This window comes from Propithecus coquereli, unplaced genomic scaffold (genome assembly GCF_000956105.1).
Source record: "Propithecus coquereli isolate 6110/MARCELLA unplaced genomic scaffold, Pcoq_1.0 Scaffold281, whole genome shotgun sequence".
NCBI classification, from domain to species: domain Eukaryota; kingdom Metazoa; phylum Chordata; class Mammalia; order Primates; family Indriidae; genus Propithecus; species Propithecus coquereli.
The window spans coordinates 1,009,244-1,037,039 of NW_012148408.1; the positions used below are offsets into that span (position 1 = coordinate 1,009,244).

General features: G+C 36.4%; 1 protein-coding gene across 1 annotated transcript in view; it reads right to left on the reverse strand.

The window, feature by feature from the left end:
- Positions 1-27,796, reverse strand: part of NLK (nemo-like kinase) — a 176,862-nt gene that overhangs the window by 61,947 nt on the left and 87,119 nt on the right. The window contains exons 2-3 of the mRNA XM_012648294.1: positions 26,009-26,138; positions 15,524-15,579 (exon numbers count right to left, since the gene is read on the reverse strand). Of these exons, the coding sequence (XP_012503748.1) occupies positions 15,524-15,579; positions 26,009-26,138 (186 nt within the window). The remainder of the gene's footprint in view (positions 1-15,523; positions 15,580-26,008; positions 26,139-27,796) is intronic.

Sequence of the window (27,796 nt, forward strand, 5' to 3'; positions counted from 1 at the left end):
GCCTGTAGTCCCAGCTACTCGGGAGGCTGAGGCAGAAGGATTGCTTGAGCCCAGGAGTTTGAGGTTGCTGTGAGCTACGATGATGCCACGGCACTCTAGCCCGGGCAACAGAGTAAGACTCTGTCTCAAAAAAAAGAAAAAAAAAAAAAGAATCTTCTGAGGATCAAGGAAATAGGTGGGAACATATTAAAGATACCAAAAAGGCAGAGAACAAAGCAGGGTGCTTACAATTAAAAACATATTTGCATAATTTTTTTCTGATGCAAAAATGCTTACGGCAAGAAGATGAGGAAACTAATCTAGAGCCTGGCAGCCAACTACACCTCAATGACATGCCTCCCTTGACCTCTTGCTCCAATTTAAACAAATCTGTACTATGTTCAATATTTGTTTAACCCACCTCTATGATGCTGCATCTATTTTAGGAAGTAATTTAAGAACACATGGTAATCAGCCTCGTGCCAGAAATCCTGACTGTCCCAACTGTCAAAGGTAATTCTGCAGAAAAAGCTATATAATCATCACAGAAAACAAATGCTGACATCAAATTCTGACCTTCAATTATGAGTAAGATGATTGAGTACTTTTCTGTTTTTAGGAAGGCATGATTACTCAAGCAGTCTCACAGGCTGCAGGACTGGTGCCAACAGCATCTTGGTTTAACCACCATCATTAGCATCAATAAATACTGACTGGGTACTAAGTGGGTGTAGAGAGCATGCTAACTCAATGACAAGACAGAGAAGAAAGATGGATGAATGCAAGGCAACAGTCAAGAGGTCAGGAAAAGACTGACATTAACATGTAAAAATCAAGCAGACAGGACAAAAAGGAAGCAAAAGGAGTTTAATGTAAATGAACACAGAAGCTTGATCGAAAAAGAAAAATAACTGGTATTTACTACAATTTTCTATATGTTAGAAATCCAGCTTTAAATTTGCTTTGCCTCACCTTTTTTTTTTTTTTGAGACAGGGTCTCCCTCTGCCACCCAGGTGCAGTGGTGTCATCAGCTCACTGCAACCTCAAATTCCTGGGCTCAAGCGATTCTCCTGGCTCAGCTTCCTGAGCAGCTGGGACTACAGGCGTGCACTACCATATCCAGCTAATTTTTCTATTTTTTGCAGAGACGGGTCTCGCTCTTGCTCAGGCTGGTCTCAAACTCTTGGCCTCAAGTCACCCTCCCACCTCAGACTCCGAAGTGCTAGGATTACAGGTGTGAGTCACTGCGCCCGGCCTTTCACCTGCTCTTAATTACTCTAGGAAGTAAGTCTTATTATGATTCCATGATATTAATACAAATGAGCAAAGAGGTTTAGAGAGGTGAAAGAACTAGTCAAAGGTCATAGCTAGTATGCAGCAGAGGTGGTGCTATATCCCAGCCCTTGTTCTAAACTTGTACTCTGTTCTTCAAAAGATGAAGTAAACCTCAAAAATATAAAACCATACAAAAAGGTAAGAATAAAATAATTCCACTTCAGAAGGGAGAAGGCCTAGAAACTGATTTTAAAATGAGTTAAACAGATTTAGCAGTGGAAGGAAGTGTGTTGTAGGCTTTGGAACCAAAATGACCAGGGTTAGAATCTTGACTCTGCCACTTATTAGCTTGATAACATTAGGCAAGTTAAATAACTTCTCTGAGTCTGTTTCTGCATTTATAAAATAGGCACAATGACACTGACTACACAGGGTTACTGCCAGGATAGAATCACATATAAATGCCTGGCACGTAGGGAACAAGAATTAGGTGGTAGCTGCTATTGCTGTAGTCGTCGTTGTTATAAGAGGGAAAGAAGGGTACTGAGTTAAACATCAACAGGCCATATACTGTGCCAAATGTCCTATGTACTTATATTCATTTATTCCTTCCAATAGCCCTGTAAGGAAGAATATTATCTCCATTATCATTGAGGAGACAGGTTCAGGGAGGAATAGCAAATGACTTTTTCAAGGTCAAAAAGCTAGTAATGGGGGAAAAAATAAGAATTTGAACTCAGGACTACCTGATATCAAAGTCCATGGCCTTTTGCAAAATGTGTGACTGTGCTCTTATTTCTTCCTGATATTCCTCCCCAAGGAAAAAAGCAAAAGAATAAAAGTAAAAAACAAACTGGCAACCACTCAAAAAAGCTACTTTAAGCCACTGTGATCTCAAAAGGATATCACCATTGAAGAGAAAAATTTTATTCACTTTTTATTAACGTGGTCTTATATGGGTTTTTTGGCACCAAAAAAAAGTGTATCTATGACAGTCATATTCCTTCAGAGTCCACTCATATGAGGACAAAAAGCCCTTTCTTAGATCAAGAAAAGTTTTTTACAAGACATATTATTTTTGAGAAATACCTATGCCTGATTTTGGACATATGGGAAACAAAGGGAGCAGCAATTAAAAGTGCTAATCTCTGTGAGGCCTCTGAGAACCCCCACACAGGGGATTGCTGGTTTTGGTAAAGGGTTTCTAGTAGCCTGAAGGGTTTCTTTCTTAGTCTTGAGCTCAGCATGGTAAAAATTAGCTATCAGATTAATATTCTGCAACTGACTAATATTCCACATATCCCCCAAAAGCAAAAACACACACAAAACCCAAAACTTTGCTTACTCATGCAAATCATATTTCCTTTGCAAAAAAATGCCACTTCAATCTGATCCTATTTTCTACCATCTGCCTCTCTTGCCCACTCTAAGTGATTTGTTAAAAAGAGGAAAAGACTGTCAATTAAACATGTAATTATTAAACGCATTGCCAATTGTGCAATTCAGGGCTCTTGATTAATATTTAATAATGACATGCATAGGGTATGTAGAGAAGAAAGTAATATAAGTAGTACATAAATAAACTGTACTCTGGCTAAAATTCAGATTTGTGCTAGTGTGCTATAAGTCTATTAAGTTTCCTGAGGCATTGCTCTCAAATAAATTGAGTTGATAGCAGGAGACTCAGCTGGTCTATGTAGTGGCTAAAAGCCTCACTAATTCCCCATATCCTCCAATTAAGGCAAGTCTGATGTATTTAGTGGCTTCTGAAATCTCTAGGTCTTCGCATAACACATGCCTCCTGGTGTCCAGCAACCTTAAAAAACAGAAATAAAGTCAGAACAGTGGGATATGACAAAAAAGATCAAATAAATACCATCCCATGGGTTTCCCTAAACTCTTACACCTGAATTAAATGTCAAGAGGCTAATAATCAGAAGGTTAACCAGAAGGTTAAGCAGTTCAGGAGAATGATAATGGGGTTATGAGGCTTTTCAGAAGCTCAAATTAAGTGTGGCTTTGTTGTTATTCAATATTACCCTTTAATAGTTAGGAGCCCTGGCAGCATTTCATTCCCACCAGCTGGGAAGTTTTAGAGATATATTTACTTTTTAATGGAGAGGTGAAAAGACTTGATTCAAGCTTTAGAATTTTTTTTTTTTTGGCTTCACCTGGAACACAGGTGTTTCAAAGAGCTAGCATGAATAAGTTGTTCCATCTATAGTGACTCTCTGCAAAGCAGAGGGTAAAAAATTCCAACTGTGAATTGGAACTTTAAACAGCTCTTTAAAACAATCTCAGGATTTGCCATACACTAAAGCCTAGGTAATCTTTATGCAGACAAGACGGGCTTTTAAAGGAATTAAAAAAGAGGATATGACTATTACTATAGGGCATAGGAACAGGGGTGGTTCCTGTGATCTCAAGCTGAAGGAGGAAATTATACCACAATGGGATGAAGGTCAATTTTCCACATTCCCATGTTCAGCCATGCCAACCCAGTCTATGACTTAGATTTTTCCCACCTCTCAGACAAAAGAGAAAGAATAAAACTGATTCATTACGCCGCATTTAGAGAGTTAATAAGAACTGGAGGAATTTATAAACTATTATAAATAAATGCTTACTATCTACAAGGTGTTGCACAAATATGTCATAATAAAGCACTGCTAAATAAGCACTTTAATAATAGCTAACCATTCTAGACAACTCAAGTTGTGCATCTATGTGATACTTTTTTTTTTTGTAGAGACGGGGGTCTCACCATGTTGTCCAGGCTGGTCTTGAACTCCTGGTCTCAAACAATCCCCCTGCCTAGGCCTCCCAAAGTGTTGGGATTACAGGTGTGAGCTACCATGCCTGGCCCTGTGATACTACCTTATGTAAAAAACTATCAGGTTCAAAAACTCTTGCCATCTCAAGTTTAGAATTATAGTAAGCTGGTTTACCTGCTCAACTGAACTGAAGTCTGAGAACGCAGTTAATGTTCTATGTGCAATGAGCTACTGATGTATGAAAAAGTTTTTATGATATGTTAAAAGCTTTCAGATAACAAAATAAGGGTATTTAACTGGTTTAGCTGGGTTGGGATGAGAAGAAAATGGGGAACCTGTTGTATCAAATTATTTTCTACAGAATGAATATGGACAGAAAGATTTGAAAACCTAATTTTAATCCCTAAACACCTTTTACTTATTTCAGAAAATGGAACCTTGATCATTCTTTTTTAAATTTCATATTGACAGAAACTAATGCTAAGGCAGATTATAAAAAGGAAATCTTACAGTATTAAATATTTATCAAGTAGGCCCCATATTGTTCAACAGTTCTACAATCTTTTTTTTTTTTAAAAAAGTCTTCATCTTCATGTGACAGTTGTTGGAACAAATATGAGAAGGACACAGTAAATTCTTGATTTAATAAACCATAGTATGCAGATACCCAAGCCTGGCCCCTATAGCCATGGAATCTCGGATATGACAAGTACGACAGTTAAAACATGCTTAAGCACTAACATGCTTAAGCACTAATTCTGAAATCCTGCATTCCTGTTTGAAAGAAGAAAATTCCAAAACCATAAATATGTGAGACTTCATAAAATCTTTCCTGACATTTTTTTCTTCCAAAATCAGGTTGAAGGAAATTTCAACCTAGATTTCACATATGAAACTGTCTGATCTGAAATAAACTTTAGGGCATTAAGTAGTATGGATAATGACAATCTGGCTTATAGATAATGTTGATTTCAAACAATGCTTTCCACATGAAAGAAAAACAGCAACGTGTCACACAGAGAATTGTGTTCTCTTGTAACAAATGGTCGGCCCTAAATCTCATCATCTTCTTTGTAACAAAAAGCATGGGCACCTTTGCAACCAGAAAAAAAATCAGTGTGCTTCAATTAGAATCACTGACCTTTTCTGAAGCATGCCCGTGCTTCTCTATAGAAATCAATGGAATAAAAGGTCATGTTGTTAAAATGTTTGAATACGACAATCTCTTTCCCAGGCAAAGGAAATTCCTTTTCTTTTAAAAGTAACTAATTTGTTGTACAGAATGTCAAAAATTAAAACTACGTCAACTGTAATTTAAAGCTGACTAAAAAAAAAATCAATTCTACCACCAGAAAATAAAAGAAAAAATGCTAGAGAGCTGTCATTCTATCTACTCTGTTACAGCCCAGAAGGTTCTGTCAGATGAGTCCTTGTCGCTTAAGCTATAACATGAACGTAATAAAACAAGAAGAGCGTGCTAGGGAAAATAATGTTATTTCAAACCTCAGCTCTCTTTTTCACAAAGTGTTCTGGAGAAGGCAAAGACAAGCTCTGTGCCTGTCAAATGTAGACGATAGAGCCTGGTAAATTAATCTTCCACCATCATAACCCTCCAAAGCAAGTATACATACACATAAATCCAGAGATTAAGAGCCAAGGAATAGAAGTTGAAATGACTGGAATAGTCACCACTTTTCTAAATATAAAAAAAGATATTTGAAGAGATTAGGAACATTATTCTACTGCTGGAATTTTTTCATTCATGAAGAGAAAGGACAAATTCTTTAATTACCTCTTAATACATTCAGAAGGTAAAGAATGTACATTTCAGTCATATAAACCGCATGATGCTTCCTACTGCCAATACAAGAATATTAACACTTTCTCCAAGACAATGAGCCCTCAAATCAGACCTGCTGAAACTTTCCTAACAGGTCTGAAAAACTTAACTCCCATGTCCAGACAATTAGGTTTCAAACATCCTTCTGCCCAATAGGATTTGAGAGCATTTACTACATTCTGATCTACTATAAATATGCATGAATGATGTCATCAGACAGAGCAGACTGCTGTAAGCGGTATAAACAACCGCAAAAGCATTCTGAAGGGAGGGCAAGTTTCCCAACATACCAATCTACAGATGCTTCCTTACCTATCCAGTGCTACCCATCACCAGTGTAGCTCGTTTTTGATTGGAAAGTTTGAAAGACAAAATTATTAAAATGAACAGTTCTAAAAGGCAGAGAAGATTCAAAATAAAGAGAGAATAAAAATCTACAAGAAGAAACAATCTCGGAGAGGTATATCAGAGAAGTCTGTGTCTGAGTACTTTTTATGGCAGTTGAGAAGAGGTGAAATAAATGGTGGTCCATTTAAAAGGATCTGCCTCCCCTGTCTAGATACGTGATCCAACATAGTGCCTAATGCATTTGTTCACAGTATCCACTTTCCAGTGTTGACAGAATATTCTATTATGCACTTAGATGTAACAATAGATTAGCATTATTTCACATTGCTATTTAATTAGAATAGCTATGCAAAAAAAGTTACATGGACCCATGAATAGGAATAAGATATGGCTTAAAATTTTGTGGAAAAATAAGAATACAACTAGAAATATTGAAAATATACTTATCCTACTAATATGTAACTGCTCTTGTATTGGCTCATATAAGGACTACTGAACACTGAAACGTAAGTTGTAGACAAGTCCTCCAAGCTCTATTTCTATTTCTGGGATTGGAGAGGGGGAGGAGAGAAGGAGGACAGGGCACTTTTTATCCATAAGAGAATGTGGTTAATATCTCTATTGTAAAACTGATTACTCTGGTATTTTTTTTTTTTTTTGAGGCAGAGCCTCACTGTGTTGCCCGGGCTAGAGTGCTGTGGCGTCATCTTAGCTCACAGCAACCTCAAACTCCTGGGCTCAAGCGATCCTACTGCCTCAGTTTCCCGAGTAGCTGGGACTACAGGCATGTGCCACCATGCCCGGCTAATTTTTTCTATATATTTTTAGTTGTCCAATTAATTTCTTTCTAATTTTAGTAGAGACAAGGTCTCGCTCTTGCTCAGGCTGGTTTCGAACTCCTGAGCTCAAACAATCCACCCGCCTTGGCCTCCCAGAGAGCTAGGATTACAGGCGTGAGCCACCGCGCCCGGCCTACTCTGGTATTATAATTATTCGAAAACTGTCTATCATCTCTATTAAACTATGAGCTCCTTAAAGGTAATGGCAATGGCCATTACATTTTATATTACTGGTACATCTTTGCTAAGGGTATGGGGCATAAAATGAACATTAAGTATCATGAAAAACCATCTGGGAAGATGCCAAGAATCATTCTGTTCTCCTTTCACAACAGTCTATGCACAGTAGTCACTGCCTCTTAGCCCTAAGAGTCAGGTCCTTATATAGTGTTTTTGTTTGTTTTTTTTTCAATTGTGGTAAAATGTAAACAACATAAAATTTACCATTTTAATCATGTTTAAGTGTACAATTCAGTGGCATAAGTACATTCACAATGTTGTGCAACCATCACCACTATCTACTTCCATAACTTTTTCATTATCCCAAATGGAACTCCATGTTAAGTTTTTCAAGTATACTTCTGATACTGTTACTCCTTGTCACAAAAATCTTTTATTGGATCTCCAATGCCTACTGAATAAAGACCAATTTCCTTAGTTCAACATTCAAAGCCCTCCATGACTTTGCCCCAACTAGGGTAATTTCTCATTATCTGTGCATGCTAAACTCTAGCCAATTGGAGGATTTACCACTCCCTAATTATGCTCCCGATACTTACTCCTTCCCTCTGGAATATCCGTCCTCTTCAATGCCACCTGTCCTTCTTATCCATCAATGATCATCTGAAATGCCTTTTACTCCACAAAGTCTCCTTATTGTTTTTTCTGCCTGAAGTAACCTCTCCTTCTTTTAAAGTCCCACACCACCTGTCTATATTCTTTTGGTACATTCTACCATATATGACAGTTATTTATTTCTTTACATCTTATCTCTCCCCCATAGACTGTATTCCCCTTGAGGGAAAGCATTAAGAAGCAACAGAGCATATTGGGTTAAGAGCACTCCTGGCCAACTGGACTATACAACGTGGGTTTAAATCACAGCTCTGTCATTTCTAAGTGACCTTGGATAAGTTATTTACCTCTCTGAGCTACAGTTTCTTCCTCTGTAAAATGGAGATATGAGTAAAGTATTTAGGACAGTGCCAGACACATTAAATTTTTAAAAAAACTAACTAAATAAATAATTCATCTCTGTAGTCACCACAGAAATTAGTACAGTGTCATACACATAGTGGTGCTAAAGGTTTGGCTGAATGGATAAACAAGGCTGACCAGGTATTGACAAAGTAGTGGTGAGTCAGGAATTAGCTGTTCTAGAATATTCTGGTTTTGTCTTTCTCTGCATTTCTATCCTAGGCTTCAGAGGTCCGGAGCCAGGATTGGTGACAGTGGGTAACTAAAATTTTTGTTTTACATCATCAAATGTCTTTCAAGTAATTCACCTTGCAAACTAAAATAGTAAAAGCATGAAAATCAGACCCTCAGTGTTCCCAAGATACCATGGTTCTTTTCTATTATCATACTTTCCAACTTATATCATAGCCATTATTTATGTGATTGTATCCTACACTAGATTATAAACCTGGAGGCAGAGACAATCTTATTTGTCTTATTTGAGAAGGACAAAACATTTATTTTTTCCCTACTCTATGTCAGGCACTGTTCTAAGTGCTGGTAATACAATAGTAAACAAAATAGACAAAAATTCCTGGTTCTGGGAACACAGTTGATGCTAATGTTTATAGAATAAACGAACAGGAAATTCTTACAATATGTGAATCCTTAAAGCTCCCAGATTTCTGGTCCTTGCTGGTACTATTGTTGCACAACGAGTACACATACATATCCATATATGCATTTCATTTGGATTGTTCTTTGCTCTTTACTGACACCTAAGATTCCCTGAGGGTTATAGAGCTGTTTCATAGCACTGGAGACTCTACATGGCCAAATCTGACACATAGGTTTCCTCACTGTCTTTATAACAGAGATTTCTGTTTAAACATTGCCTACACAAGGCAAACCTTTCATCCAAACAGGGACACTTCTGAGAGTGAAAGAAGGAACTTAATAATAATTATGCCAGAACATCAGGTAAAATCCAGGGCTGTCTCAACAAATCAGGATGCGTGGTCACTCCATTAGACTTCTCATTTCCACTGGGTTTAGAATGTAATTGCTTCTAGCACAGAAGACCTATATCACCCATATTCTTGTCCATAAAATGCTAATATTATGCTTCAAGTTAAAAATAAGCTTTTCCCAAAGCAAACCAAATTTTTATTTCTAATCCAGCAGGCACCCGGTGCTTTCTGGGAAGGGGCCTGTTTATGTGCATTATAAAGCATCCAGAATCCTGACTGAAGCATAATAAATACTGTTTTCTAATCAAATAATTACAACTGTTTTTTCTTGGATTAAATTTCAGTAGGCTCCAAGTAATTAAGTACCAAATTATTTCATACAGATTTCCAAATAGAAAACTATAAAATGAAAATGTAATCCTTTAAAAGCTAAAACATTAGCTCAGAAAAATACATAATCTTTAAAATTATTAAAGAATGTATTTCCTAGGTTGATGTATTAGCTTAAAAACTGTGAAAACAAAAAGCCCGAAGATACAGAGGTCATGGCAGAATTTACTGCTCCTGCCACACCTGACTTATGCTACATCTGTTGTACCCTGTAGGCAGATTTGTGAACAGTTACAATCTAGATATTATCTTTTTTTTCAGTTGCTGGAAGGAATTATCTAATCTTTTTTTTAGTTGCTTGAAGGAGTTATCTTAAGATGCATGGTGTTTTAAAACTCAAGCTAAATTTTTGGTGGGCACCAATATAATCGTTTTATTACAGTTTAAGTCTCTTTTGGGAATACATATGATTAACCTCATGATACTGTATGATGATATTCTGATATTCTTACTGTACACTTGATTACATAAAAATGTTCACAGAACTCAGATTTTCTAAAATGATATTAACTATTCAATTGGATTTTAAGGCATCTGTTGCTTAAAATGTCTATTAAACCTTGAGTATGTAATATAACATTCTAATTTTTCTGATTTTAGAAAACAGTGTAATGATGTGGTACTGTATGTACAGTGGATGACTACTTAAGATTATTTCCTTTCCCTCACAACTTAAGTAATGTAAATATATATTTTTCATTCTATGCACTGATCCCTTCAACTAAATATTAATACTAAAACATCCATTAGATGCATAGCAACATGCTCAGAACTTGCTTAAAAGAGAGCCTCATACAGACCTCAAGAGTTTCTGAAAAGCATAATGCCATGATCATATATTTAAAATTCAAAATATTACCTACTTTGAAATCTACAGCAAAATAATCCTCCAAATCAAAAAAAATTTGTCTAAAACCATGCATAGTGTGTGTGCATGTTTTTTAGATACTACAGAGGGAGCTGCTGACACAGACAGATAATACATTACGTTGAATTCATATTGTAACTTGAGGTCCTATTAATCTTTAATATTTTTGTGTTTTAGGTAATAAGGGTTTTTTATTTTTCAGGGAAAATGAGGAAATTTGGTTTTTTCCTCTGGCTACAACAAATTGATTTATATTAAAAACACAGGACACAGAAAACTTCCCATTCAGGATATTAAAGCAATCAGCAGCAAAGGCAAAGCATGTATATAACTAAGGTATTTCTTAAATTTTCCTTTAATAGTTGTCCTACAACACAACTTTTTAGTATCCTGTGCTCCAAGCTAAATCATTTCTTCCTAAAAAATCTTTATAATCCTGTGACAGCTCTAGGCATAATTCCTTTTCATTTAATACATTAAATGGATTCAGTTTTTTCCAAATGACACCACTATTGGAAAACATTTATCTTTTTTCTGTGCATGATTCCACATACAGCTAAAAATTTTAAGACAGAAAACATAAGAATATTAAGTTTGAAAGATTTTTCCATCTGTAGTCAGCTAATCACTGTGAAAGTGACATGTCGATTTTTTAACCTGAAGCTAAAAAATTAAGTGATATAATGAGATGAAATGAAGTAAAATATTTAAATAAATGGTATTCCAGAGGATTTCATGAATATTTTATGACAAAGGCTCTTTATTTGAACATTTGTGAACAATTTTGGGGAAGGCAATTTCATAGAAACATTCTAACTAATGAAATGGGCTGAAATTAGCTACCAACAGCTACTAAACCACCTATGCCACTCACAGTGTTTTTTCATTTTTGGAGACAGGGTCTCAGCTCTGTTGCCTGGGCTAGAGAGCAGTGGTGCAATTATAGCTCACTGCCACCTCAAACTCTTGGGCTCAAGAGATTCTTCTGCCTCAGTCTCCCAAGTAGCTGGGACTCCAGGCGCGTACCACTGTGCCCAGCTACTTTTTCTATTTTTTGTAGAGGCAAAGTCTCACTTTGTTGCTCAGGCTGGTCTCGAACTCCTGGCCTCAAGTGATCTTCCCACCGTGGCCTCCCAACAGTGCTGGGATTACAGGTGTGAGACACTGTGCACAGCCTATTCATGGTTTTAAACCATAACTATGCTAACTTTTCCTCTGTTCTATAAGCATGTGAAATAATATAAATCATGGATCTCCCAGACTCAATTAAATTATGGTCAATAGGTGATTGAGAACTCCTATGTTATAGAAACACATACAAGGTTTTTAAAGGAATGACAAACCCAAGTACACAAAATAAATGCCTGATATAAACAATCTGTGCTTGAACTGTAAGACAGAAAATGGATATGATGAATTAGCTAAGTGTCCAATGAAGTGAACCTAAATATATTTGGCATTTATTTAATATACCCATATTCACCCTTATCTTACATGAAAACATTCTTTACCCACAGATGGCCTATGTACAGTAAAGGGTTAACTCAGAGATCTGGGCTGCCCAAACCCTGCAGATTACAAAAGTCTTCAGGACTGGCCTCTGACTGGCTCCTGGGAAATAACCTTTGAACCACTGCAATGTCCACCTGTTAACAGTGTCTTAGTATAGCCGGCACTTTGGCCGTGCCAGATAGTTTATGCTAACATAACAATATGATTTATGGTAAATACCTGTTTTTGTTTGCTGTTGCCTTGGGCTATGCTATATTAGTTTGACCACTAGGGGTAAAAGGAAAAGAGGGCTGGAGACTGAGTAGTTAAGTCACATGGGTACTCCACGCCTATGTGACTGATCCACAATAAAAATCCTGAACATCAACGCTCACATGAACTTCCCTGATTGGCAGCACTTGCCCATGGGACTCCATTGGAAAGGACAACTGAACATCATGCCAATCACTATGAGTCATTTTCCTTCATTGATCTTAATCTGTATCTTTTTGCTATAATAACTGTAACCATGAGAATAACAGCTTTTCTGGGTCCCGTGAGTCCTTCTAGGGAATCATTGAACCTGAGGTTGGTATTGGGAACCTCCAAGACAACTTATAATGCAGCAAAATTCATATTTAATAAAGGAAATTTCTTCTAATTTCAAGGTCTGGTTTCAGTAACTTCATTTTCAAAATGGCAGAAATATTACGTAGTACCACATACTGGCAGGCATGCCTTCTAATATGTGGATTTCCTTCCCACTGACTAAAAGGATAAAGAGGGTGGTTCCTGGCCAGGTATAGGAAGAGGTACTTCTGTTAAAGGAAATAATTGCTGCCCAACTCCTACTAGCTCCCTCCTTTTCTTCAGTGAGGACCCAGATAATTTTCAGGAAGTCCATGAAATGAAATCTTTAATGCCTCCTCCTTAGTTGCCACTACTGACCTACAGTTGAGGAGAAAAGAACTTTCTTGATTCTTCTACCTTTACGTTAATTTTGTACTTTTAAAAAAAACAGTGTGTCAGAATCATCTGACCTGGCTTACGCTTTCATCTATATAAAGATACTCTTAGCCAGGAACTGGTAAAGGGACAGTCCTTACTTTAGAATATGCAGGGTTGGAGCACCCCAAGTCCATTGAATTAATCCTTTATAGCAGAGTTCCCAAACCTTTTTGGCACGAGGGACCGGTTTCATGGAAGACAATTTTTCCATGGACAGGGTGGGTGGGAAGGGGAATGGTTTCTGGATGATTCAAATGTATTACATTTATCGTGCAGTCAAACTTCTCTGCTAATGATAATCTTATTTGCAGCTGCTCCCCAGTGCTAGCATCACCGCCTCAGTTCCACCTCAGATCATCAGAGGTTAGATTCTCAAAAGGAGCGAGCAACCTAGATCCCTTGCATGCACAGTTTACAACAGGGTTCTCGCTCCTATGAGAATCTAATGCCACTGCTGATCTGACAGGAGGTGGCGCTTATAGGTGATGCAGGCGATGGGGAGCAGCCATAAATACAGATGAAGCTTTGCTCACTTGCCTGCCACTCGCCTCCTGCTGTGCAGCCCAGTTCCTAACAGGCCATGGACCAAGGTTGGGGATTGCAGCTTTACTGCACAAAAAGATTAATTCCATAAAGGATTTGTGGACTAAAATATCACCAAATATTATAGCAGTTCCTTGGTATCCGAGAGGGATTGGTTCTAAGACCCCTGGAAGATACCCAAATCCATGGATGTTCCCTTATATAAAATGGCATAGTATTTGTATATTTTAAATCATCTCTAGATTATTTATAATACCTAATATAATATAAATGCTATATAAATAGTTGTTATACTGTATTGTTTTTTATTTGTATTATTTTTTATTTTTCCAAATATTTTTGATCCATGGATACAGAACAGGCAGATTTGGAGGGCTGATGGTATAGAATTCAACAGATTTTGGTTTACCAGATCAAAAATCAAAACATCCCAGCAGTGTTGATCAGTGACAATTCTAACATCTTGTATGGTTTCCCAACTCCCTAACCAGCTTAGTTTTTTCTTTCTTTTTGGGAAGCTCTTAATTGTTCCCAGTTTCTAAGGAAATCATCAAAGATAACTGTCTAGTATGGAATTACCTACCACTTGTGTAAGAATAAGATTTTCACTTGTCTCACTGCTGAATCAGAAAAAGTATCTCACTATTATATTGGTTTCCATTCTGAGTCACACACCTAAAGTGTTAATAAAAAGCCTAGTTTGAATAAACTGCACTACCATGAGCTCACAAAATTCACTGATTTAGGATTCCCTGTCTTTTAGTTAAAGTTTTACCAAGTTAAATACAGAAAGGAAACTGGTGACACTTAGCCTAGGAATATCAGATGAGTTAACCTATGTCTCAATTTTTTTCATGCACAGTCCCAGAAGCTATTACCATGTATTATTTTATAGTTCATTATTATTCACAATACCTAACACACTATTGTTAGACATTAACAGTAGTAATAGAATGTTAAAGCCTCTATCCTGAGACAATCATAAGTAAGGGTTGAAAGCAAAACTATATAGTCAGACTGCCTGGAATTAAATTTCAATTCCAACAGGTACTAATTCTGTGATCTTGGTCAAGTTTCTTACCTTTTGTGCCTCAATTTCATCTTTTGTAAAATGGGAATAACCACAATACCTTCCCCAGAGGGCTGTTATAGGGATTAAATAAACTCATATGTGTAAAGAATTTAGAACTGTGCCTGGCATCTGATAAAAAAAACCACAACCACCACCACCATTATTCTAAGGGACATAAGACATTTAACTTACATTCAGGTTTTTTTTTTTTTTTTTTTTTTTGAGACAGAGTCTCACTTTGTTGCCCTGGCTAGAGGGCCATGGCATCAGCCTAGCTCACAGCAACCTCAGACTCCTGGGCTCAAGCAATCCTACTGCCTCAGCCTCCCAAGTAGCTGGGACTACAGGCATGCGCCACCATGCCCGGCTAATTTTTTCTATATATTTTTAGTTGTCCAATTAATTTCTTTCTATTTTTGGTAGAGACGGGGTCTCGCTCTTGCCCAGGCTGGTTTTGAACTCCTGAGCTCAAACAATCCGCCCGCCTCGGCCTCCCAGAGCGCTAGGATTACAGGTGTGAGCCACCGCGCCCGGCCAACTTACATTTAATTTTCATCTTACTCCAAGTTTTATAAGAAAGGGCAGTTTTATTCTCTTAACTGATAGGTAGCTGTTGTATAGTGGCAAGAACACTTTACTGGGTTCTACTACAACATGGCTACCTCACTGGTTTCATCGTAAAAGTGGGAATGGTAATAATCAATCTTATAAGGCTGTGTGGGGATTAAATAGGATATTTGTTCAGGTGTCCTGTTCTGTGACAACATCACACAGGTACGTTGATAATACTGAGCTCTGCTGGATACTTAGGATTTCAAAATTACCTGGTTCCAGTACTCAATCACTTCTGTAAGAGTGAGATTTAATACACTTCAAGGCATGAACCCCGAAACGTGCTAGAAGAACAAATTAATAAAAAATTGTCCCCGTCTTTTCACATTAGGATACATTTCTTCAAAATAGTCAATGTGTGGAGGCTGGAGTATGTCAAGGGCAGAGAGTACCTAAGGAAAGGAAAAAAAAGGTTAAATTTAGAGAACTAAAAAGGAAACAAAATTTGACATAAATGCAAGTAAATACCATTAACTCTTTAATTATTTAAAGCTTAGTTACAGTTGTCCATCGAAATTAATTTTGTCAGTCAAGAAACATAGTCCTAAACATTAAGATGGGTTTGTAAATTTACAATCCAACAGATAATTCTACTTAAACCAAAATGAGAGAGGCAATTGGGTCATATAACATGCTTCCAAAATCCCTGCACAGAAGAGAATGTTGTAGAGAAAGGCCCAATCAGTGTTGCCATATCATTCATTCCTTTATTCCTCTGTTCAACAAATATTTACTATTTGCATTCTACCTGGCAGGCACTGTGGTAAGAGTTATACTGATGAAAAAAATAGTATCATCCCTGCTCTTATGACAGATGATGGGAGAGGCAAGCATTAAACAAATAAATAAATAGTTACACAGATATATAATTATAACATCTATTACTGTGAAGAAAAAATATAAAGAAGGATGGGGAGAAAATGCTTCCCTGAAGTAACACTACTCTTAAGATTTGAAGGCTGAACGGCAGTTGGTCAATAATGGGTAGCCAATGTAAAGACATTGAGTCAGATTCTAGATAGAAACAGAGAAGCCAGTGCTTATGGAAAATAGTGGGTAGAAAGAAAATAGACTAATATTATATAAGGTAGAAGAGGAAGGCAGGAAATATATCACACAAAATCTCTTTAAATTGTATTAAGCATTTTGGATTTTATTCCAAGTACAAGAAAAGAAGTCACTAGGATGAGGAAAAAAGACTTTAAAACTTCAAGACCTTTATAAAAGCAGCATACTATCAATGTAGTATTTTGATGGCTTCTGCCATCAAAACATAACAAATAGGCCCCTACCTCCCCTACCAGTTTTCTAGCTATTCTTTTAAGTCCCATCTATGATGTCACACCTAAGAATCTGAATCTACCTTGCTAAGCTAATGAGAGATACTAGACTCAAAGGACATGGAAGGAACTATTGAACAGGAGATAAAGTGTGTGGTATACATTCAAATTTCATGATCTGTGGCTTAGTTTTTTAAGAAAAAATTTTTTAATATAGAGATTTTCAAACATATAAAAAAGTGGGCAGAATAGTACAAAGAATATCCATGTAATCAATACCTGGGCTTAGTTATCCACACACACAGACATTCTTGTTTCATCTCTACCCTTTACTATCTCTATATAATTTTGAAGTATATATCAGACTTCTTTTAGCCGTACATCAGTATCTCTAAGGAAAAAACTTTAAAAGCTACAATGATCAAATTTTTAAAATGTTTTTAATGTTGTCAAATACCCAGTGCTCAAATTTTCAATGTTCTTATTTATAAAAAAATTTTGTTAGTCTAAATCAGGAGCTAAATAAGATTTACATATTATGATTTATTTATGTCTTTATTTATTTATGTCTTTTACCTGAAGATTTCTCCTCCATCTCTTTTTCTTTTCCTCTTGCAATTTACTTGTGGAAGAAACCTTGTTCATTTTAAAGGTTATTCTTTTTTCAGCCACGTATTTCTCAATTTAAAATTTTAAGTAAAGATTTATCTTATTACACTAAAATTTCCTGTGATGAAAAAGCCCACAGTTACTTTAAAGCCAGTTAGAGGTTTCTAAATAATTTAGATGTTTTTATAAGGAATATCTATCCTTCCTTTTTGAATTAAAATATTTATACTTAGAATTTTAGTATAAACAGATTTTCATTTCTTCAAAGAATAATTTTTATCATATGAAAGATGAATTTTTTCATTTCTATATTTTTATAACCTATAATTAGCCAGCTATATTTTTAAACCTATAAATTTATTTCTCATTAGGTGCTAGAATAATTTTTAACATGAATATTTGATGCTTAAGGAAGGCAGCTAGAAATTCGTGTTTTATTTGACATCTTTCGGACTCTACACTCCGTATCTGAGCAACATACATCCTAAAGGGAAAACAGAATGCAATGTGTGACAGCGTCCATTAGACAAAACTATTTTACACTTCAAATCTATCTGCTATAATTAGAGGTTATCTAGAGGAAAGTGACATCCACACATTATTAAACCTTGATAGAAAAGAATGAGGCTTTTTTACTCCACATTTGATGAGGCTTTTTGTAGAAAAGCCATATAAAACAAGGTTAGACATTTGTACTACGGCATTTAGCTGTGATTGTTAGCTTCGAAGGTGCAATGTTTTAAACTCTGCTTGGGATTTTTTAAATGCCTATTGTTTTATCCTCTTTCTCTTTCCACTCCAAAATGTTTATCGAAGTATGGCATTCCACAGCGTTTCTAGGGGCAAAAACAGTACTTAAACCAGTAGAAATGATCCAGAAATCTCAGAAGTAATGCAAATGAGTAAATGAGAAGGAATGGTAGCAGAGTTTCAAACTTCAGATCTCATGCCTGACTCCCCCATTTAAATAGCTGGAGTTCCTCTATAAAACCCACTATTATTTGAGGGAATAAAGTATAGGAGATTAGCCTTAAGACGTAAATAGGAGGATGCCTGAAAAGACTTTGGCTTGTAAAGAGTCAAAGTAACCCAAATTACCACCAATTCTTCGAAGGATTTCAAATACAAAAAACATAAGCAGACTTGTCTAATTAAAAAGTGAATTAAAGTTACATCTTTAAATGACAGTCATTACCCAAACAATGTCTCAGCACATTTCACAAACCTTTTAGGAAACAGAAGCTCATTATGTTTGCTGCTTTTTAGGATTTTAACCTCCACGATATTAGAAGATCACTATAAACTGGTTATATTATAAGCTCAGTATCAGTCAGCCCTTTATCAATAAAATAAGTGCTGTGAAGAATCTCAATGCTAACTTATAAAGACAAGAAATTTATCTGTTCATTCACAGAATAAACATTTACTGAGTTTCCACTCTGCCAAGGACTCAAAGATAAGAATAAGACACTTAAAATGAACCCATGTTTAGGAAAGGAGTTACTCCTTCCCCACTCTCTTACCTTCAATAGATTCTAAATGCTTTCAAGTAGGGACTACGTTATTACTATTATTTTTTATAGAGTTGTAACATAAAGTATAAAAATCCTAAGAGTATAATTTGATGAATTTTTACAGACACACACACACACACACACACACACACACACACATCCATGTAAGCACCACGCAGATCAAGAAATTAAGCATTTTCAACACCTAGAAAGCTCCCTTCCCCTGTTTTCAGTCACTATTCATCCTGGCACTATTCTTACTTCTGTCACCATAGATTCATTTTGCCTGTTCTTAAACTTTACACAAATTGCATCATAAAATGTGGAGTCTTTTGTGTATGGATTATTTCATTTACTGTTATGCCAGAGAGTTTCATTCATGTTGTGTAGGTCAGTGGTTTACTCTTTTTGTTGATGTGTAGTATGCCACTATATGATTGGACTATATCACAAAGAACTTCACCAGAGTACTGTTGGCAGACTCTTGTGTCTAATTTCTAGCTATTATGTATAAAGCTGGATTGAGCATTCTTATACATGTCTTTTGGTGGATATATGCACTCATTTCTTGAGTATATGTACACCAAGGAGTAGAGCTACTGAGTTGTTGGGTAGGTATATATTTAGTTTTAGTAGAAATTGTCAGTTTTCTTAAGTAGTTTTACAAATTTATGCTCTCCTTAGCAATGGTTAAGAGTTTTAGTTGATCCACGTCCTTGTCAACAGTTGGTATTGGCAGTCTTCTTAATTTCAGCCATTCTGGCGGGTATATAGTGGTATTTCATTGTAGTTTTAATTTACCTTTCTCTGATGACTAACGACTTTGAACACTTTTTCATGTTATCCTCTTTTGTAAAATGCTTAAGTCTTTTACGGATGGTCAAAACATTTTGATTTATAGAAGCTATTTATATGATTATGATATTTAGATATAGAATTTACAGTCTAAAAAATATCAAAACACTGATTTCTAATTGTCTTCATCAAACACTAAATATTTATTTTAAAAATTGTTCTAGCCCATAGTACATTCTAGAAACAAGTATGCTGTTGGATAAACATCTGAAGTTTATATTTTCATTCTCTTAACTTTTTTTTTTTTTTGAGACAGAGTCTCACTGTGTTGCCTGGGCTGGAGTGCCGTGGCGTCATCTTAGCTCATAGCAACCTCAAACTCCTGGGCTCAACTGATCCTCCTGCCTCAGCCTCCCGAGTAGCTGGGACTACAGGCATGCGCCACCATGCCCGGCTAGTTTTTTCTATATATTTTTAGTTGTCCAATTAATTTCTTTCTATTTTTAGTAGAGAATGGGTCTCGTTCTTGCTCAGGCTGGTTTCGAACTCCTAAGCTCAAACAATCCGCCTGCCTTGGCCTCCCAGAGAGCTAGGATTACAGGCGTGAGCCATCCCGCCCAGCCTCATTCTCTTAACTTTTGATTAACATTAGTTCTTAATGTTAATGGTGTCCAATTTAACAACTTTTTTTATGGTTAATGCTTTACTTGTCCAGTTAAGACATCTTTGCTTATCTCAGTCATGAAGATATTTGCCTATGTTTTCTTCCAGAAGTTTTATTACTTTACCTTTCACATTTAAGTCTATGATCCATTTTGAATTAATTTATGAGTATGGTTTGAACTAGGGGCTAAGATTCACTTTTTTTCCCATATGGATATCTAATTGACTTAGAACTGTTTATTGAAATGACCACCCAGTCCCCCACTGAACTGCAGTGGCATCTCTCTTGTTAATCAGGTGAACATGTATGCATATGCCAGTTTACAGACTTTCTATTCTGTTCCATTAATTTATTTATCTGTCCTTGTTCTGCCTCAATACCTTGTGTTTGGTGTCTTCTGTTGTTCAATATCTAAGATTGAGTCTCAATACTTGATAGCAGTCTCAATACTTGATAGCAGTCTTAATACCTGGTAGTATGAATTTCTCACTTTATTCAACTTCTCCAAGATTGGCTGGGCTATTTTAGATCTCTTGCATTTCCACACATTTTACAGTAAGTTTGTCAATTTCCACATACATATACTCTCAAAACCCTGCTGAGATTTTGATTAGGATTACACTGAATATATATAGCTCAACTTGATAAGAAAAGGCTTATCAACTACATTGAGTCTTCCAATGCAAAAACATGGGAGATGGCACTATTTTAAATTTGTCAGTAATCTGCCCAGTACCACAAATTTTAGGCACACAGCAAAAACCAAATCCCCTGAAAAGTAACCCACCTCTACAGCATCCTTGGTTTTTTCACACTCCTTAGCAGCAAAACAACTAGTATTACTGTTAGTATTACTTAGCAGACATTAGTAGTCTGCAGCTGAATAGCATGTCTGCATTCAGAGAAGGGCTCTATCTATTTTTCCCATATTGGTATGATTCTCTAACCTACTTAAGAACCCAAAGAGGCCTTGTTTGAGTTAGGCCAGACTACACACACACACGCACGCACGCACGCACAAATGAATGACGCTTCTTTGCCTCATTCTACCCCTCCCTAGAGCACTCCAGAGCTAAGATTGGGGAATGTAACCCTCAGAGAGATCACTAGAGTGATCATCATTCCAGATTCTGGAATTTTTCTCCATCACTTTCATTCACTTATTCAATTTTCAAATAGACTGCCTGCCTAATGTGTGCTTAGCATTATGCCTAAAGAGAAGAAAATGCCCAACACTTGTATTACAGGGGCTTTTAGCAGGAATCAATGGACCCTCGAGGGGGCTCTAAAAGGGCTGTAGAGGACAAGTGAAAGCCTAAAATGACATAAAAATTCTGTGTATGCGCATTTTTTGAGAGCGTTCATAGCTTTCATCAGATTCTCAAAGGAGTACAAGATTACAAAAACCTCAATCATCACTTTCCATGCTGATCATATGACAAACTATGCATGTGTGTGCACACATGCACAAGTGCATAGATGGGTATAGAGATTGTGCTAGATTTTATAATAGCTTTTGAGTAGACATCAGTGATAGGCCTAAACAACATCAGTCTTTAGAAAGTTAAATCCATTTCTGTTTCCCTAAATTACTACAGCAAGGTGAACTTATCCTTTAAAATGGTGAAGTAGCTACTCAGATATGTGTAAAAATTCAGTCAGATCACCTGAAATCAATGAATTTGATACAGTGACTCTGAAGGTTCCTTTCAAAAGAAAATCCAAAGCCTCCCAGGGCTTTACAGCTATTCTTCAACACATAAAAAGCGATCCAAATTAAAATCCAACCTTCCTACAATGACCAGGTTAATCTTTCTAAATGCCATTTTTATCATGACATTCCTTTCTTCTTCCATCAAATCTTATTCTCAAAAGGCTCATCTTAAGGTTTTCCTTCTCTGTGGTTGATGCATCTTTGAGTTTCTAAGCCCACAACAACTTCCCATTTTTCCTTAATATTATGGTACTTGGCTGCCACCATTCATCTGAGAAGCTTTAAAAATTACAGCTACTTGGGCCTTAATCCTAGAGATTTCAATTTAGTAGGTCTGAGGTAAGACCCATGAATCTGTGTTTTAAGGCTCCCATCTCCAGGGAGCCTTCTAATACACTACTAGGTTTGGTTGTCCAGCTCTTTGCTATGCACACAACATAGACTGTCCTCCATTAATGTTTAATCACGCAGGCAATCTTCCCATAGCAACTTTATCATAGTATTTATCATATTATGAAAATCATTTAAACTAATTAAAGGTAAAGACCCCAGAAGCTAATGTAGTTTAGGCATATAGGATGTGCATAATAAATGCTTACTGAATTAACGAATATGTGCCCTGCAGCCAAAGAGATTTACAGTCTAATCTCTGCCACCCTGGCTTTGGGCAAATTACTTAACCCTAAGCCTCTCGTTCCTCCTCCATAAAGTAGGGTTAATAAACCCTGACAAGATTTTTAAGGAATAAATGAATTAATACACATAAAGCATCTAGCATACTTCCTGACACACGACAACATGTGTTAAACACAATCTTTCAAAAAGGACAGTATTTTAAGCTTTTTTTTGAATCTGCAGTCCCCAACCCCAGTCCACCCCGCCTCCCACTGTCCACACCCCACCCCCATGAAACTTAGGAAGGGGGTCGCACACAGCAGGAGGTGAACAGCGGGCTAGAGAGCAAGGGAAGCTTCATCCGTATTCACAGCCACTCCCCATCGTTGGCATCACAGCCTGAGTTCCGCCTATCCCCCTGCCCAATGGAAAAATTGTCTTCCATGAAACCAGTCCCTGGTGCCAAAAAGGTTGGGGACCAATGCTTGACCTACCTAACACTGCACTCCTTACACAGAACACAATTAATAAAGAATTTTTGCCTTAACTACATCAAATACCAGTTGCCTCTTAGACTGGCATTCCACACATACCAGGTATGCTGGCCCCAAGCTGCATTTGGAGATAGATCTTAGAGCATAACAGAAATTCATTACATATAAAATAATGGTGCCATGCCATCTTCATCTGCAACTATCTGCCTCACTTTGAACACTCCCACAGACATCAGATGCACTCTTCTTTTTTAAAAATTTTTTTATTTCCTAATTTTTTTTTTTTTTTTTTTTTACACTCTGTTGCCCTGGCTAGAGTGAGTGCCGTGGCGTCAGACTACCTCACAACAACCTCAAACTCCTGGGCTCAAGCCATCCTACTGCCTCAGCCTCCCGAGTAGCTGGGACTACAGGCACACGCCACCATGCCCGGCTAATTTTTTCTATATATTTTTAGCTGTCCAATTAATTTCTTTCTATTTTTAGTAGAGACAGGGTCTTGCTCTTGCTCAGGCTGGTTTCGAACTCCTGAGCTCAAACAATCCACCCGCCTCGGCCTCCCAGAGAGCTAGGATTACAGGCGTATTTTCTAATTTTTTTAGAGACAGGGTTTCACTCTGTCACCCAGGCTGGAGTGTAGCGGTGCCATCACAGCTCACTGTAACCTCCAACTCCTGGGTTAAAGCCATCCTCCTCCCTCAGCTGCCCAAGTAGCCGGGACTACAGGTGCGCACCACCACACCAGGCTAATTTTTTTTAAAGATTTTTTTGTAAAGAGATGGGGTTGGTCTCAAATTCCTCCCAGCCTCAAAGCATTCCTCCAGCCTTGGCCTCCCAAAGTGCTGGGATTACAGGTATGAGCCACCAAACCCAGCCTATTATTTTAATGATAGAGACCAGGAGTTTCAAACAGTGATATTGGGGTGTGTGTGTTTCAACAGATTTATATGCATTTTCAAAATTTAATTTCTGTTACAATCATATTTCTGCTTTTACCATGCGCATTTTGCAAATGAGAAATTTAGAGTTTAGAGGAGGTCCAAGACACACCAGTAGAAAAGAGTAGAACCCAGTTCTTACTCTAAAGCCCAGTTCTTATAAACTACATTAGGATTGGTTGTGTGTTTTAATTGGTATGATTTTCAAGAATTCAGTTTCTTGGGGGGATGGACACACTTGAAGCTCTGACTCAGGTGGGGCAAAGGCAATATATGTAACCTAAACATTTGTACCCCCGTAAAATGCTGAAATAATTAAAAAAAAGAATTCAGTTTCTTTCTTTTCTTACACTACTTACTCTGACATGGTTTTTGTAACTTAATTAGTTATTCCATAGGAATGAGCCATGAGCAAAGGTACCAACTAGATAAACGGCAGCTTATTATATCACCTCTCCTTTATAAAAGAAGCCAAGACTGGTTGGAATATAATAAACCATTGAAATCTTCAGTAAGCAAATTTCTGATGCCACCTTTGAAATATTTCTTCACCATGGATACCTTTACTTGAGTCTCTGACAATGTACATAAGGTCTGTACTCTTTGATGCTGGAGTGGTACACTAAGGCAAATTCAAGAAATAAGTAAACAAGCACTAGACATCATTCTAAATTACTTCTAAAATCTGAGGAACCAGTTATAAAATAGCAACTCAAGTGGTAATTTGAAACTTAGTAAAACAAACCAACACATTGCTAGGCAGTTCTAATTGACTAAAAGACAGCAATTCTTTTTTAAAAAAGTTTAAGGAAAAGAGATTTCAAGGGGGCTAATGAATAAAATGAAATAGTCAAACCAAGGAGCTTCAAGTGCACCACATTCTAAGTTTAATTTACCAAATACCTCAAGCTTTTGCAGATTCTTCCTTAAAGTGAGACCCAAACTTTGGCCAAAGTTCTAAATATTTCTGTGCAAATAAGCACTCAGACTCATAAGAAATCATTATTTTTCTGATAAAGTTTTTATTATAGCAATTAAAATAGCATAGGTTCTACATAAAGAATTTAAGGCAGTTTTTCTTTTCACATGAAATTGAAAACAGATTCCAATGTTAACAACCTCCAGGCAAATTTTACACGTATCAAATTTTTAATTCAGGATTAGTTGAGGAGAAGCTATCTCTCAAAGCACAATGAGTCTATTTGTCCATGAGTCTTCATATTTCTAAACACAGCCATAAATAAGCTAACCTATGTTACCTTAAGGGCTGTACTGTTTTTATAGGAGAAACTGTTTTCCACCCCTCTAACAACCTCTGATTAAAAATATTAAAGGATAAAAATAAAGCACTTAAAACCAGGGGCCAAAAATCACTCACCAAATATTACACTCTATTTTTGTGCTGAATATTAGCATTATTCCTCAGCTAAATATCAACATTTGCTTTGCACCAATTAATATTTATCTGTCAATCAATAAATCTTAGAATTCACTTTAATTTGCTCACTGCTCAGTCACAAAAAAGGGCTTTAATATGTCTCAGGTTTCCAAGCCACTTATTAAAATCTTTGGCTGTGGTTTGTTTCTTACTAACCTATTTTCTCTACAAATACATACTCCTTTCCTATGGGCTTTAAACTTATTTAATAGCTTATAGTCTTAGAATTTAAAAAGACATTCACACTGACAAACACAGAGTGCAACACCACAATTTAGAAGCCAATCTGAAACTTAATAGGTTCAATGGTTTTTAATTTGGAGGTTTAGGTCTTGCACAAGTCATACAATTCATAATGTAATTTTCAAACCTTCAAATAAAATGTTGATAAAATGGACTCTCCAGGTGATTCTAATATGCTGCCAAGGTTGAAAACCACTGATCTTGATAGTGAAAATTTAAGAAAGACATAAAGAGTATAAATAAAAGGCAAAGCAAAGTACTGAAAAAATACAGCTTAGAAAACTTGTGGGTGTGTGCATGTGCCTTTCAGTAAGAATGTGTGAACTGAAAGCCTATCAATAGGTATTCCATAACCTCGCTGGTGTGCTTACTGCTTTTCACAGAGTTTGGCATAAAACCGTAGCCAATTTCCAAATTTTACTTGCCCATACTCTTTTAAAAAACTCTCGTTTGCTCTTCACCAATTCAGTGAAGTAGGTTTAGGAAATAGTTTCCCCCAAACACCAATTTCACTTACATTATCATGTTTAAAAAAACACAACATCTTCAATTCTCGGAAGACCCTTTTGCAAGAGACCAGATTCTGGAAGACGTTGGGCATCTTTTTGAGTGCTACTCTCTTTCCATCTCTTGGATCTGTTACTGACCTGAAGAATTTGGGGGGGAGAAGAAAAAAGACAGAAATGAATTCCAAACCTTGTTCTCCAATGTTTCAGATCATGACAAATATCTTTATCATAAAACACTCAACATTAAATACATTTAGTAACGCTTAAAATATCAGTGGGAAAGATAAAATACACACCTACAAAAATAAAGAGAATGTTTAGCCACTCAACTCATCTACCATGCTTTACAAAAAAAAAAAAATCACTGTCTAAATTTCTATAAACATCCTTTCTGAGAGGTTATTTAACACATCTGAGGTTGGAAGGGGTATTACTAGTAAAGCCATTTTAAAGATGGGGGGAACCCAAACAAACAGAAACAGCATAGAACACTGACATGATCAAGGTCACATTAGTTTTATGCTTTATTTTCAGAACCATATTCAAAATGGAAGGGATGTTCAAACACAATTTAAATATTTTGGTTTCTTATTAATATATATATAAACATCTTTCAGTAGTATGGACGGACTTCAGTATCAACAGTAGCTGAACAATGTCCCCCCCTCAGAAATCATAGTGTCAGCCTAGGGATCCCTTTAGTTCCTAAGTAATGATTTCTTTTGTTTCCCAGCTTTTAGTGCAGTAGTTGCTTCCTGTAGTTACTATCTCTTTAATAGCTCAGTGTCCCTTTTTTCCCTCTTTTGTCCTTCTAACATCTGTGTGACCAATTTCCTGTATTACATTTCCCCATGTTTGAAATACTAGTGCGGTTTCCATTTTTCTGACTGGACCCAATTGATATATATTAAACCAAATAGTTAAAAGAAACAAATCAATAAATTGGGTACATATGTTCAAATTTCCATGCATTAACTGTTTTTTTCCCCCTTACCCATCATACTAAGACTAGTTTTTTTATTCCTGTAGAATTTATTCTTATCAGATTTATTTAGCTAGATTTTTGCTTAACATTCTCAGCCTAGCATTACTGTTCAGTTCCTGCTCAATTCATCTAATGCTCTACGTATCTCTCCTAAATTTTTGTCATTTTTAAAATTTGATCCATGTGTCATCAACGCCTTTATCCAAGCTATTAATTAAAGTTTAGAACAGGACTGAGAATAGATAACACACTTGTTAGAAAAACAGCACTAGAAACCATCTATGAGACTGACATTCAATCATTAATCTTGGGTATGGTTATTCAATTAATTACTCATTCAGTTAAGTACAATCACTCAATTTCTTCATCTTGTCTACAAGGAAATCAGACACCCATCAAAATGCCTTCCCAAAAATAAAGCATTCCTGTTAGCTACCTATCTAAAAATCATACCAAACTTCTTTATGAATTCATCTTAGTGATCACTACTTCCTTTCTTAAATGCTCATGAAACTCTAGTATTTTTCTAATATTTTTCTATACTCTAGTATTTTTAAACAATATGAGGCCTCCACTTTCTTCCACTGATTGAAAATTTGGCAAACCAATGAAGTATTATCAGTTTTGAGTTTTCAATAGCTTGATATGTAACGCAGGCCAGGAAACCAAACATTCATGACTGTTGCTTAAAAATACCAACCCAAACCTGCAATACTGCTTAAAATCCACATAAACTAGAAAAGGAAAATATGGGGGAAACTGAGTAGAATATTATATTCAGACTCTTTTTTTTTTTTTTTTTTGAGACAGA